The sequence below is a fragment of the Sus scrofa genome, chromosome 13, assembly GCF_054392235.1.
Source record: "Sus scrofa isolate SSC_HxYL_T2T_F1_AM1 chromosome 13, Sscrofa_HxYL_maternal_Yorkshire_Landrace_v2.0, whole genome shotgun sequence".
Classification (NCBI taxonomy): Eukaryota; Metazoa; Chordata; class Mammalia; order Artiodactyla; family Suidae; genus Sus; species Sus scrofa.
In genome coordinates, this window is record NC_139395.1 from 168,387,748 (window position 1) to 168,401,536 (window position 13,789).

A 13,789-nucleotide genomic window follows, 5' to 3' on the forward strand; every position below is an offset into this window, starting at 1 on the left:
AGTCAGGTTCTTTTCCACTGAGCCACAATGGGAATTCCAGCAATTATGTCACTTTTATTGTATAATTTACCTGGAGACCTGGGAGAATACAGAATTTACTTATTTATTTTTGGCCATGCCCACAGCGTGCAGAAGTTCCTACCTCCCAGGGATCAAACCTGAGCCACAACAGTGACAGTGATGAATCCTTAACTGCTAGGCCACCAGACAGCTCCTAGAATTTATTTTTAAAAAATAGTTTGTCATAAAAGTAAGCTGAAACTGTACTAGTGTGTATAGATTTACTTATTTTTTCTTAAATGGTTTCTATTTAAGATGATTAACACTCAGCTATAAATATAAGTTCTTAAATAAAAGCTTGAAACATGCTTTCAATTTTAGGGGAATAATGAAAGAAATCTATTGATGATTTTCACATTGTAGTGTCAATATTTACTAAATTATATTTATCTTGGTATAATTTGATTTCTCAAAATTAAACTAAATGAAACCTGACACAGTTAAAAATAGTTATTTCACACAAAATGTTGGCAAATAAGCAAAGGAATTATTGCGATTAATAATGGAATAATTACTTCCAGGTAAGATAATGTTCTAGAATGCTGAGAAATAATCATTTTTTAGAATATTTTTCTTGTTCCATGTCTTTTAGAAATTGGTCTTCTGTACTTTTGATATATTGATCTTAAGCTTTCTGATACAGATGAATCAAAAGACCATTTTTTATAAAAAGAGTTTTTTGTTGTTGAAAGTGGTGGTGATCATTGTTATTTTTTTTAAAAAAAAAGCTGATATTTTAAGCTCGAGAACTCGAGAATCCAAATTTTGCCTGGCTATCCTATTTTCATTCAGTTGTGTTTACTGACTGGAGATTCAGAATGAACAAGATCAAATCTCATCACTGAAATCTGTGCTCTAGTTAGGAAGAACAGAAAGTAAACAAGTAACTATAGTAAATCACCAGGTAATGGTAAGCGCTAGGAGGAAAAATAAAGCAGGGGAAGGGATCAAGAGTGATAGCAAGGTTTATACTTTACATGAGGCCATTGGAAAGGGTCATATTGAACAGAAACCTGAAAGAAGGGAGCAAACCTTTAGTTGTCTGGGTGAAGAGCATAAAAGCTAGGCAGAACTCAAGTGCAAAACAGGCAAGTGAATCCTTTTAGCAATCTGGAGAAGAGCAAGAAGGGCCTGCTGGTTCTGAATAAGGTATACAGGAGCTAAACTGTATACTGCCTTTAAGGCCAGCATAAGAATTTTGGTTTGGTTAGTTTTAGGAGCCAATGAAAGGTTTTGATCAATGTTGTAACATGATGGTTTGCATTTTTAAAAAGTTTCACTGGTGGCTACATGGAGAATTGTCTTTAGGAGAACAGAAGGGGAAGCTGGGAGACCAGGGGTGAGAATAGTCATCTGATTTGATGGACCGGTAAGATGGACAGGGCTTTGACTGGAGTGATGTAGATGGAATTATAGGGTCTGTTTTGGGTTGTATTTTGATCCAGCAGTTCCTGTTAATAAACTGGATGTCTACAAGGTATGATAAGTCAAGGATGATACTTATGTAGGTTTTTAGCTAAAGAAACTAGGTGAATGGGTTGGTGCCATTTACCAAAGGGGGAGGGAGGTTGGAGAGGGAGCAGGTGTGGGAAAGGGGCAGAGGTAGTAAGATTAAGACTTTAAGATCTCTTGAGTTCGAGATGCCTATTACACCATGCATCCAATTAGTGATGTTAAGAGGCCTGTTGGGCATACCATCTAAGCCTTAACTTGATATTCAGGTAAATATTTCAGTAGGTTCTAAAGCTGATGAAGTCATTTCTACATGGCCAGTGCCCAAATTTAGTAGATTGGTTAGTCTCTTAGATATATTAATATAATCCTATAAGATTTAAAAAAATAATATAGGAACTCATATGTTAAAATATCACCTTACAAAAACTATACCACTTACCCCTGAAATGTTGATATTGTAGAAAACTTATTTAGAACATTTCTGTGTAGTAAATTTTACTAAACATTATCTATCATTGATTGTCAAAATCTCCCTTTATATAACAAATTGCTGGGGAAAATAAACTTAGAAATGTGGATTTGCAAATGTAGCCTCAACTACTGCCTCCTTCCAGTGAGGTATCTAAGAGGTCCACACTCCAGATACCATTGACATCCATGCTGTGTGGGTGCCTGTGAGTGTGGCTGTCTTCAAATATTGGCCAAAATGGTCTATAGATAGGTGCAAAAGGAGAAAGCTAGACCAATTTGACTGAAACAGAAGTCAAATTCATGCGAGTGGGGAAGTTTGTGTTTTGTTTTGCTGTTTTTGACTGGAGAGTAAAAGAAAGAGAAAAAAGGACTAAGCCATAGGAGCTAGTAAAACAAGCTATTAAACATTGTTGCTTAAAGGTAATAAGCTTGATGAGAATTTTTCATCTTAGACATGGTGCATACTGGGCTTCATGACTCTGTTTAATGGCAAAAGAGCCCGAAAGCATGTTTCTGTTGTTGCCACCCGAGGAGGCAATAGGCACTTCAGTTTTATATTAATCCTATTAATGTCCAATAATAATATCATTGATTTAAAGATAAGGAAATGGAAGATCAAAGTGTATGTAAGAGCTACTCTTTTCTTAACCATGGTGACTAAAAACTGATGTTCTTCTGTGAATTTTTTTTTTTTTTTTTTTTTTTTTTTTTTTGTCTTTTTGCTATTTCTTGGGCTGCTCCCTCGGCATATGGAGGTTCCCAGGCTAGGGGTCAAATTGGAGCTGTAGCCACCGGCCTACGCCAGAGCCACAGCAACACAGGATCCGAGCTGTGTCTGCAACCTACACCACAGCTCACAGCAACGCCGGATTTGTTAACCACTGCGCAACGACGGGAACTCCTCTTCTGTGAATTTTTGAACCAGCTTTCATTCTAGTATCTTGAAATATTTTTGGGATTTGCCAAGATGACACACTCTTTTTGCTTTTTGTTTATCTTGGGTAGATGGACAGGCACACTGTTATGGAAGATGGCTGTCCTTTGTCAATTGACAGGATATATATGGGATGGTGTGGGATGAGTCCTTTTCAGTTTGTTCACTCTGATCGCTGTGGTGGTCTTCTCTCATTAATGTAGCATGTAGAAATGGTACAAACGTTTGGTTTCGACCTACTGATGAGACTCAGTATTTGAAACTTAGACTTTATTTTTTCTGTATATTCTTGATTTATAAGTGAAGTTTTGTTGAAATCTCCTGCAAAGCAGCTTAACCATCCTAATATAGGTTTTCTAATGTTTTGTGATGAGTCCCTAAGAACCTACTTGTTGACAGATTGATGAAAAGAATTGAAGGCTGCAAGTATATCATTTCAAATTAGTCTCAACAGAAAGAAAAATAGTGTGTGGAATGGGTTCAAAGTAAATACTATGGGCATTATTTTTCTTTTTATTTTAGTATTATAATTTCTAAATTCAGATAGAATTATAACCTCTGTCTCATCCTTTGTGGGCAAATGACATTTGGAGGATGGCTAAAATCCGGGTGGGGGAATGCCACTAATTCCACTAATCTTTCATTTTCTCTGACTAAAAGCTAGATGAAAACTGATATTAACGTCAATCCCAGTTGTCTGACAAATTTGTTACTTGTAATTGACCATAAAACTGATTTATGATCATAAATAATGAGGTGGCCTTAGAAACATGAGCCATTGGATTCTATTTAAATATGCAGTCTGAACTACATTGCTTACACTCTCTTTTTTGTCCCATGGAGGCATAATCTACCATATAGCCTCTATTTCTCCATGAACATATTGATCCATTCATACAAAATGTATAGGGTTAAAATAAGATTTTATTTTCACATTAAGTGAGGGCATCTCGGCATATTCTTCCACATTCAAGAATTTTGTTTTTTTTAATAATGATTTTTATTTTTTCCATTATAGCTGATTTGCAGTGTGATGGCAATTTTCTACTGCACAGCAAGGTGACCTAGTCACACATACATGTATACATTCTTTTTTCTCACATTATCATGCTCCATCACAAGTGACCAGACATAGTTCCCAGTGCTGTACAGCAGGATCCCATTGCTTATCCATTCCAAAGGCAATAGTTTCCATCTGTTAACCCCAAATTCCCAGTCCCTCACCCTCCCTCTTGACCACCACAAGTCTGTTCTCCATGTCCATGATTTTATCTGTAGAAAGGTTCATTTGTGCCATATATTAGATTACAGATATAAGTGAAATCATACTGTATTTCTCTTTTTCTTTCTGACTTACTTCACTTAGTATGAGAGTCTCTAGCTCCATCCATGTTACAAATGGCATTACATTCAAGAATTTCTTACGTTTCTGCTGACATTTCTCTGTAGACTCAAATGGAATTAGATAAGTGATTTGAATGCCACTAGGGATATTAAGCATATTTATTTGTGAAAGATGCTTATCTGCAATATCTTAAATGAGTTAAAATGAATTTTTAACCTTAAAATGAAATTTTTCCAATTGGTAAATTAAAATTCACCCCATTTTATTAATGTTCAGTTTCCTGAGTTTTGGCAAATACAGTCATGTATCACAATTAAGATACAGAACAGTTCCATCACCTCAAAAAATCCCCTGGGTTTCATGGCAGTTTCAGCCCTTTTCCTAAAACTCTGGAAATAACCAATTTGATTCATGTTTATATAGTTTTGCCTTTTCTAGAAGGTCATATAAATAGAATCATAGAGTATATAACCTTTTGAGTTTGGCTTCTTTGTACTTAACACAATGCACTAGAGATTCATTTAGGTTATCAAACATTAATCAATAGTTTGTTCCTTTTTTTTGTTCAGATTAAGTATTCCATTGTAAAACACACTACAGTTTGTTTATCCATCCTTCCAAAAGGACATTTGGCTTGTGTAAAGTTATCGGCGATTATAAATACTCCCGCAGTAAATATCATCCTGAAGTCGTGTTTTTTTTTTTTTTTTTTTTTTTTTTTTGGTCTTTTTCGGGCCACACCCACGACATATGGAGATTTCCAGGCTAGGGTTCTCATTGGAGCTACAGCTGCTGGCCTATACCACAGCCACAGCAATGCCAGATCCTTAACCTGCTGAGCAAGTCCAGGGATCGAACCCACAACCTCATGGTTCCTAGTTGGATTAGTTTCTGCTGCACCACGACGGGAACTCCATGAAGTCTTTAATGTTCAACACGTATTAGAAAACTAGAGTCTCAAAAAAAAAAAAAAAAAAAAAGAGTTCCTTCAATATCTATTTTCTTGATTTCTAAAGCAGTCCCCTAAAAGTGTTAGAAATGAATACTGGTCCTGAATAAGTTAAAAATTAACTTCAAATGTGTTTCTCCAACTTTATGAACAAGTCAGTGAGAATGCTTATCATTAAAGCTTAAGGCTTATATTCAGTCTAATAATATACCACTCTGATTCTTCTTGACATCATCAAAGAATCTTCAAAATTAGTACATATATTTATAAAACTCACTCTGAGATACTGGGGAAATGACTTACATGTGGCAGTCATGCAATACTCAATTCAAATAGAGCTAGATTTTTGTAACCACTTTTCTCCATATGGTCTCTGATTTCTCTGAGTTAGGTGTTTTCTCTGTCAGGATTAGGATAGTTAATAGAAGAAATATGGGCAGGCTCTGAAGATTCAGGGTTTTTGGGGTTTTTTGTTTTTTTTTTTTTTTTTTTTTTTGTCTTTCTTTCTTTTCTAGGGCCATGCTTGCCCCATATGGAGGTTCCCAGGCTAGGGGTCTAATTGGAGCTGTAGCCGCCAGCCTACACCAGAGCCACAACAATGCCAGATTCAAGCCGCATCTGTGACCTACATCACAGATCAGGGCAACGCCGGATCCTCAACCCACTGAGCAAGGCCAGGGATTGAACCCACAACCTGTGGTTCCTAGTTGGATTTGTTAACCACTGAGCCACGGCGGGAACTCCAGATTCAGTTTTAATAAAAGATATTTTTTAAAACTTCGCCTTCAGAGATTATTAAAGATGATTGTTACATGTAGAAAACAAGCAAAATGATATATCTTGAATGCTTTTCTACATTATGAAAGGATCCTAAAAATGATTGCTTTCTTTCCTGTAACAGCTTGGTCATGTTTTTGTCTGTTAGCCTTTCATTCTTTTTGTCTAAAAGTTTATGGTGCTTCATGGAACACATACCATACCAGGCCTCAGTTGACTCAGGATGTGCTCTTCAGTGTTTTGCAATTAAGACATAAATACAAGAAAGATGTAAATTACTTTACAGAAAACACAATGTCAGTGGATGAACATTTACTAAATACACATAAAAGACTGAAGTTCAAAGAAAATTACCATTTTCTGGGACAATGTCACAGGAAGTTCATCTATAGACAGTAAAAATGTGTGTTTCTACTTTTTTTTTTCCTGAAAAAGGTGATAAATTAATGAAAGCATCAGGGATTGTTCAAGTGAAGGAAAGCAAAGCACTTGGGCAGGGTGATGTTTGAGGTATAAGTTATTTAGGTAAAGCCAAAGGGATATGCAGAAGGTTACCCTTTGATTCCATGCTTCTCACACCAGGAATATAGCAGGCTGTAGAGGACAGCACCTGTGAGCCTTCAGTTCCAAAATGCAAAAATCACTAATTAAGGACAGCATTAGAAATTATATTCTTGGTTTGTTTCAAGTATGCCCATGAAGAAAGTGGATGTATTTCTTACTAAAGATTTAAATAACACACACTGAATTTAACAAGAGGTGCAGACTGTGGAGAAGATGGCTGTATATCTTGAAGAGAGTGTGTCCTTGTACATTACCAGTGAATTAACTCAGGAATGACAGCCACAGTGTACAACAGTCTCTGAATGTGTGATGATAATATAAATGGAATGAAGTACTTGGTGTAAATGATAGTAGGATGGATTACTTGGCAGCTCTGACTTGGAACCAGTCAAATAAAATTGATCTATTCTTCTGGTATCCTAAAAATTTCTCATGTGCTAAATCAATGAATATTTTCCCATGTCCTGTAAGTTAGATATTTTCTCCACTACCCAAAGTAAACATACATGATAGCTAATGAAATTCTTAAACTTATTATTTTTACTGCTTATCTCCTTGAAAGGAGACCTGAACCTTTTTTTTTTTTTTTCCTTTTTAAGGCTGTCTGCAGCATATGAAAGTTCCCAGGTTGGGATTTGAATCGGAGCTGCCTCCACAACCTACACCACAGCTCATGGCATCGCCAGATTCTTAACCCACTGAGCAAAGCTAGGGATCGAACCCACATCCTCATGGATACTAGTCAGATTCATAACCTGCTGAGTGAGCCACAATAGGAACTCCCTGAATCTACTTTTTGAATGAGTTTATGAAGGGGAAAAAAATCCGTGTACAGTTACAAGGAATGTAATGATTTAAATGAATTGAGATTTCTTTTTTGGTATTTTATGTACAACTTCATCTGTTTGTACTTTCCTTGTCTGTTATTTTTTTTTAAGACTTTATATTTTTAGAGCCCTTTTAAATTCACAGCAGAATTAAGGAGAAAGTACAGATATTTCCCATAGACCTCCAGTCCCCACAAATGCCTAGTCTTCCTCATTATCAACATCCACCATCATAGGAATACATTTGTTAAAAATGATGAACACATAATTTACCCATAGTTCATAGTTTGCGATTCTATTTTTTAATCATAGAATTGCTTTTATTTTTCTCTTCAGAATGAAAATCAATTCTGTATAAAAATCTACATAATATTAGTAAAATGCACTGGTATGATATTCTCATAAATTGGCTTATTTTAACTAGACTATTATACTGATTTTAAAAGTTTATACTAAAAATAAGAAAAATAAAATCTGACTCTTTAGAACTTTATTAAAATAGTGACAAATGAGATATCTAAGCATTTTTTCTTTTCAGACTTAGATATGCAGCTAACATCACTTGAAGCCTATTTTCACTTCTAGATATAATTCACTAAACTCCATTTAAGCTAATTATCTATGACCAGTAAGTTTTAGCAGCAAGTCCTTATAATTCCATAAAATATTAGATGGGCTTTGTTTTTCATTTTCTTCAGGAATACTCCATCTGTTGATTTGCAGCAGAGCTAAAGAGTAGGGGGAAATTACTCAAATTATTTATCATTGAGGGTAAAGTATGGAATCAGCCAGAACAAATGAGATTTCAAAAGTTGTCCCCCCCCCCCTTTTTTTTTTTTTTTTTTTTTTTTTTTTTTTTTTTTTTGCATCACAGTGCATTGCTTCTTTGAAAACTCTTAACTTTTTGGAACTAAGCTGCAACAGGCAGGTGGAACATTCCTGACATTAATGTGGTTGTTGAATATTTGGTCAACAAGTCTTTTTCTTTTATACAGTATATGCTTGATTGCATTGGAAAAAAATTCATTAACATGAAAGTATATTAGAACATAGAAAGGATATGTATTTTTCTTATTTCTTTTGCTAATAGAACCCATTCTAGTCCTTGAGTTAGCTAAATTTATAACCATGTTTATAAGAACTTGTAAAAAGGGAATGTTTGAAATCCCTGCTCTCATTCGCATCAGGTCATCATTTTGCAGTTCACATACTGCATTCATTTGAAATGTACGTCTTCCAAGGTTAAACTACAGTAGGTGTAACCCTTAGGTTATTAATGAGATTATTAGCTTGTGCTCTGGGCAGTGACAGTGGACTTTCTGTCACTGTATCACTGTGCCTTCATCTCACCATAAACCGTCATTTGAATTCTAAGTTCGCTCAAATAAACAAGAATTCAAAAATTGGTATTGAAAAAGTCTTCAAAGATGGTTAAAAATAGACTTTTGAAAAATCTTAGGAGAGATTTTTCTTTCATCTCTGAACTTCCTAGACTCTCAGATATTTAGTTGAAATTTGAAAATCTTTAAGTTTTTCAGAATGTCTTCTTGTAGTAGGCATAAAGAAAAGCCCTTAAAATTGCTTTCATATTAACTAGCAAGGAGAAATAAAAATGAAAACAATATTTCCGTCTTGATGGCTCATATACCAAAGGCCTCTTGCTCCCTCTACAGAAGGTGCTTTAAAATTGCAGTCACAAAGATTAAAAAAAAATTTTGGTTAATGAAACATTAACCTTGAGGTTCATGATTCACAAAAAACTTTGGATTTATATATACCTCCAGTGTCTGACTTGTTGGTTGTCCTGAAGCTGGTCTGGGTAGATTTGTCTTTCCACTTTGATATTTTTCACTGGTGTCAGCAAGGGTTAGGATAAACTGCTTTAGCAACAACTGTTAAAACTGGAAAAAGTATGTTTTTGTTGGCTTGCTTATTGGCCATGTTTGTTTACCCACATGGATGAGTAAAATCCCTGAAGATTTCTTTTGATATCAGGTGATTATTTTACACATTTTCATTCTGTTTTACTTAACCAAGGAATTTAAGTCGTAAAAATAATATGTTACATATTAAATAACTTAATAAATTCTCTTATTATCTCCTTCTAATTGTTCCAGTCTTTTTTAGATCTTAGTTGTTTGGGGGAAAAAAATTAACAATCTGAATTGTAACTAACAGAGAAAAGAACTGTTTCATTTAGTTAAACTGGATTTTTTTTTTTTTTTCAATGATAAGCAATATTCATGAGACAAAGTTGACCTGTTTTGTTTTGTTTTTTTATGGCCGAACCTGTGGCATACGGAGGTTCTCAGGCTAGGAGTCGAATCAGAGCTACAGCTGCTGGCCTACACCACAGCCACAGCAATGCCGGATCCGAACCGGGTCTGCGACCTGCACCACAGCTCATGGCAATGCCGGATCCTTAGCCCACTGAGTGAGGCCAGCAATCTAACCCACAGCCTCATGGTTCCTAGTTGGATTCATTTCTGCTGTGCCATGACAGAACTCCTGACCTTGCTATAAATACTTCATTATGTATAAAATCATCCATATGTATGTGTGTACCTGTATCATCTTAATTTACCAATTTAAATTAATTTGAAACAAAATGTTAGTATTTTAATAGTTTTGATAAATAACTTTATGGATTCTCTTACAACTCCACGACCTTTTTATTTCATTTGACAGGTTAATAGTTTCTCTTATTGTGACATTTTATAAAATCTTTTATTCTACCAATAGAGTCTTAACAAGAGTTTGAAAATCTTTCATTTATATACAGTATAAGAACAGCTTTTCTGATGGTACCTTAATGACTGAAAAATATAAGTGAATTTGAATATGTCACATTAGACTTGTCTGTTTTAAATTATGCTAAAACTAGACTGGATTTTTTCCCCCCTCTGGTAGGTGTACTGGTCCATTAGCAAATTCCCTTTCAGAGAAAAGAGATCCAGTAGAGGAAGATGATGATGAATACAAGATTCCTTCATCCCATCCTGTTTCCCTGAATTCACAACCATCTCATTGTCATAATGTAAAACCTCCTCCTAGGTAAGAATATGGGCCACTTTTTATCACCTCACATCTGCATAAGCATTATCATTTGTGATATTTGTTTTGAAGCAGCTGAATCACAACTGTTTAGTTAAAAATCCTTGATTTCTTGCTTAAAGCCTCTTCTACCTATAATACTATTTTCTTCACTGTTTTTAGAGACAATAAAAAAGATGCAATTTCCATTCATTAGGAAGTCCTTTGACTAAATTAGTTGACTAGTAAGTCTGGTGGAATAAGTTGCTGCGTCCTTACCCCCCCAAAAAACTTATACTCTAATGAAACTTTGTGGTAAGTTACATGTAGTAGTGATTAATTCATGAATTTTAAATCAGCTATTTTCAGTGCATTTTTATCAGTTCTAAGCACGTATTTCATAAAGAAAATTTAGTGTTTAGACACTAGGGTATTATGCCAACCTTCCTTAGAATTTTTCTCCATGATGTAAAGACTAGTATAATTTATATTCATTTTCTTTCTTGGTGTGCTACTTTTAGTCAGATCTTAAAGAATTTTTAAAAATTGTTTCCCTTGGAGTTCCCATTGTGGCACAGCGGAAATCAGTCCAACTAGGAACCATGAAGTTTCAGGATCAATCCCTGGCCTTATACAGTAGGTTAAGGATCCAGCATTGCTATGAGCTGTGGTGTAGGTTGCAGATGTGTCTTGGATCCTCCCTTGCTGTGACTGTGGTGAAGGCCAGCAGCCGCAGCTCTGATTTGACTCCTAGCCTGGGGACCTCCATATGCCACGAGTGTGGCCTTAAAAAAAAAAAAAATTGTTTACCTTAACAATTTTTTGTCAGATACTGTTTTACTTTTCCTTGGATCAAACAAGAATGTGAGAAATAGTGTGTTGTTTTCTTCTTGACAGTTGTTTATTCTCAGTATTTGGAAACAACCTTAGGTCTTTGAAGTGGCATCGCCATTGAGGTATATAAGACAATAAAAATAGGCAATCCATATTGAAATACTAGCTTGCCTTTAAGTAGAAGGCTGATTCGGCATTTACATAATTGAATTAGTAAATCATGATCTAATATTTTTATCTAATTGACATATGAAGTAGGTCAAATCTCAGTTTCAAACTTGTTTTCTGAGCTCCAGTTTTCTTTGTATAATCAAATCCCTGGAGCTATGTCTGGCACGTAGAAGAGGGCTCAGCTACTGCTGGTGGCCCAGCCTTCTTGCTTTCCACTGTCTCTTTATTGACTCAGGGATAGGAGAGCTGTTGAACACTTTAATCATCTATGTCATCTTTACTCAGCGTGCCATCTTCTTTTGAGGTCAAGTCAATCAACAGAAAGCATTTTATGAGTCGAGCATTTCTTTCTTTTCAGATGAAAAATCTAAAAAAATGCTGTCATGCCTTTCTTTGAGTATAGCAATGCATACTTGGAAAAGAGAAGCAAATCTTCATTTTAACCAGAGGTCTGCTTTAATGAGTTACATAGTTAGAATTATCAACACTCTGCAGAACTATTAACACTTTGCCATCCAGAGCTATTTCAAAGCAAGAACCAAAGCTTTCTTAGTGATTGCTGGTCTTGTAAGATATTTGCTGGTAAAACAGTATCATTGAGAGGACAGAGAAATAACTGAGTGATATGAATTTATTATGTAAGATAAACCAAATGTCTATTACTCTTATTAGAGAAAAGTTATTCCTTTACATCAAATATAAATTATTAAAATGTTCAGTTCCCTTGGCCCTTACAAATGTATAGCAATTTTTAAAAATTGAAACAAGATGAGCTTCTTTGGTCTCCTTGGGATCTCATTTTTTTTCATCGCTGGAGAAGTAAGGGGTATAATTTTAACACTTTAAATTTTAATTGTCACATCATATTGGATGAGACTTTGGTGGCAGGCCTCCCAAATCCTGAAAATAAATTTGATTTATGACCACCATTACCATCTTTCCACTGTTACAGAGAAGTAATAAATGTTGATAATCCCTAAACTTAATTGGAGTGAATTTTTTTATCTGGTTAGTTCTTGAAAGCTGGTGGATGAAATATCTTCCTAGGTCCTCTACAAAGCACTTTAAACTTAGACACATCTTTTCCCTCTCTGTCTCCCCCCAACCCCGGAACATCAGGAAAAGTAAATTGTCAGTATATGGAAAAAGTTAAACTGTGGATGAATAATTCAGTTTCAGTAAAAATCCATCATTATTATGAAAATTCAATACATGATAACTATTTTTAAATGAACCATCTCTGGCCCCTTAAAGAGACATGGCCACCAGGGAGAATGAAAATGAATTTCAGATGAAGCACTTTGCAATAACTATTCAAATATCCACTATCTCTTCTATTATGTATGTATTTTTACTTTGTCCCAAAAACTCAGAGTAAATCAGAGAAAAGTAAAATATAAACTCTGCTTTCTCTAGCTCATTGTGAGCAGAATAGCTTGGTGAGCAGATGGTCCGTTGCTGCACAGCTGTCTTCTGAAGGCAAAATCTGTATCCGTGTATTCATTTTCTTCCCTTCCTGTTGCTGTCTTCCTGTGCCCCAGTTTTATCCATTGTGCTCATAGTATGATTCCAAAACATTAATACCAATAGCAAAAACACTTGTTTGGTAAATATTACCCTTTTACAGGCATGCAGATTAAAATATTTGTTGTGTACCCAAGGCCTTTGCTACAGTTGTTTTCTTTTTTTTTTTTTTTTTTTTAACTTTATGGCCACACGTGAGGAATATGGAAGGTCCTGGGCCAGGGATTGAATCTGAGCACATATGTGACCTATGCTTGCAGCCCTGTCCTTTATCCCACTACATCAGGCAAGGGTTTGAACTAGGCCTCCACAGTGACCTGAACCACTACAGTTGGATTCTTAACCTCCTGCACCACAGTGGGAACGCCTACGGTCATTGCTCCATAGCTAGACGTCTGAAGTGCCAGAGTTTTGTTCATGGCAGTGGTGAAATAATACACCAGACTCTAGGATTTTGGGATATGCCTATCTGAATTTTAATGGGCTTTGTGAATGTTTAATAATTCTCCTTCTTTAATGGGCTCTAGTTTATTATAAGGAAAACTTAAATTACGGAAATAAAAATATGCTGTTAAATACCATTGGCCATAAGGAAGTCATTGGGACTTTTTTTTTTTTTTTGTCTTACTAACTTTTTTCTTCAAAAACTTGGTAAGGTGGTATTGAAATTTTCCAAAATGATCTGTTAATTCCATAGGTGTGTTGAGGGTATCAACAATGTTGTGGCCCTTGTAATTCTTGGTTTCACTTAAAAAAAAAAAAAAAAAAGACTGTCCTCCATGGGATATTTACTTCTGCCTTGTTAAGGTATTTGAGTAAGAGTATATAAATAATATTATTTATAC

The 13,789-nt window shown here is 35.2% G+C and overlaps 1 protein-coding gene across 20 annotated transcripts in view; it reads left to right on the forward strand.

Moving 5' to 3' along the window:
• CBLB (Cbl proto-oncogene B) overlaps window positions 1–13,789 on the forward strand; it is a 308,592-nt gene that overhangs the window by 268,580 nt on the left and 26,223 nt on the right. For 12 of the 20 annotated variants that reach the window (XM_084991427.1, XM_084991426.1, XM_021070494.2 and 9 more), the window contains one exon: window positions 10,293–10,436. The exons of the other annotated variants lie outside the window; for them this stretch is intronic. In XM_084991427.1, coding sequence (XP_084847553.1) covers window positions 10,293–10,436 — 144 coding nt within the window. The remainder of the gene's footprint in view (window positions 1–10,292; window positions 10,437–13,789) is intronic. 20 annotated transcript variants of the gene reach the window in all.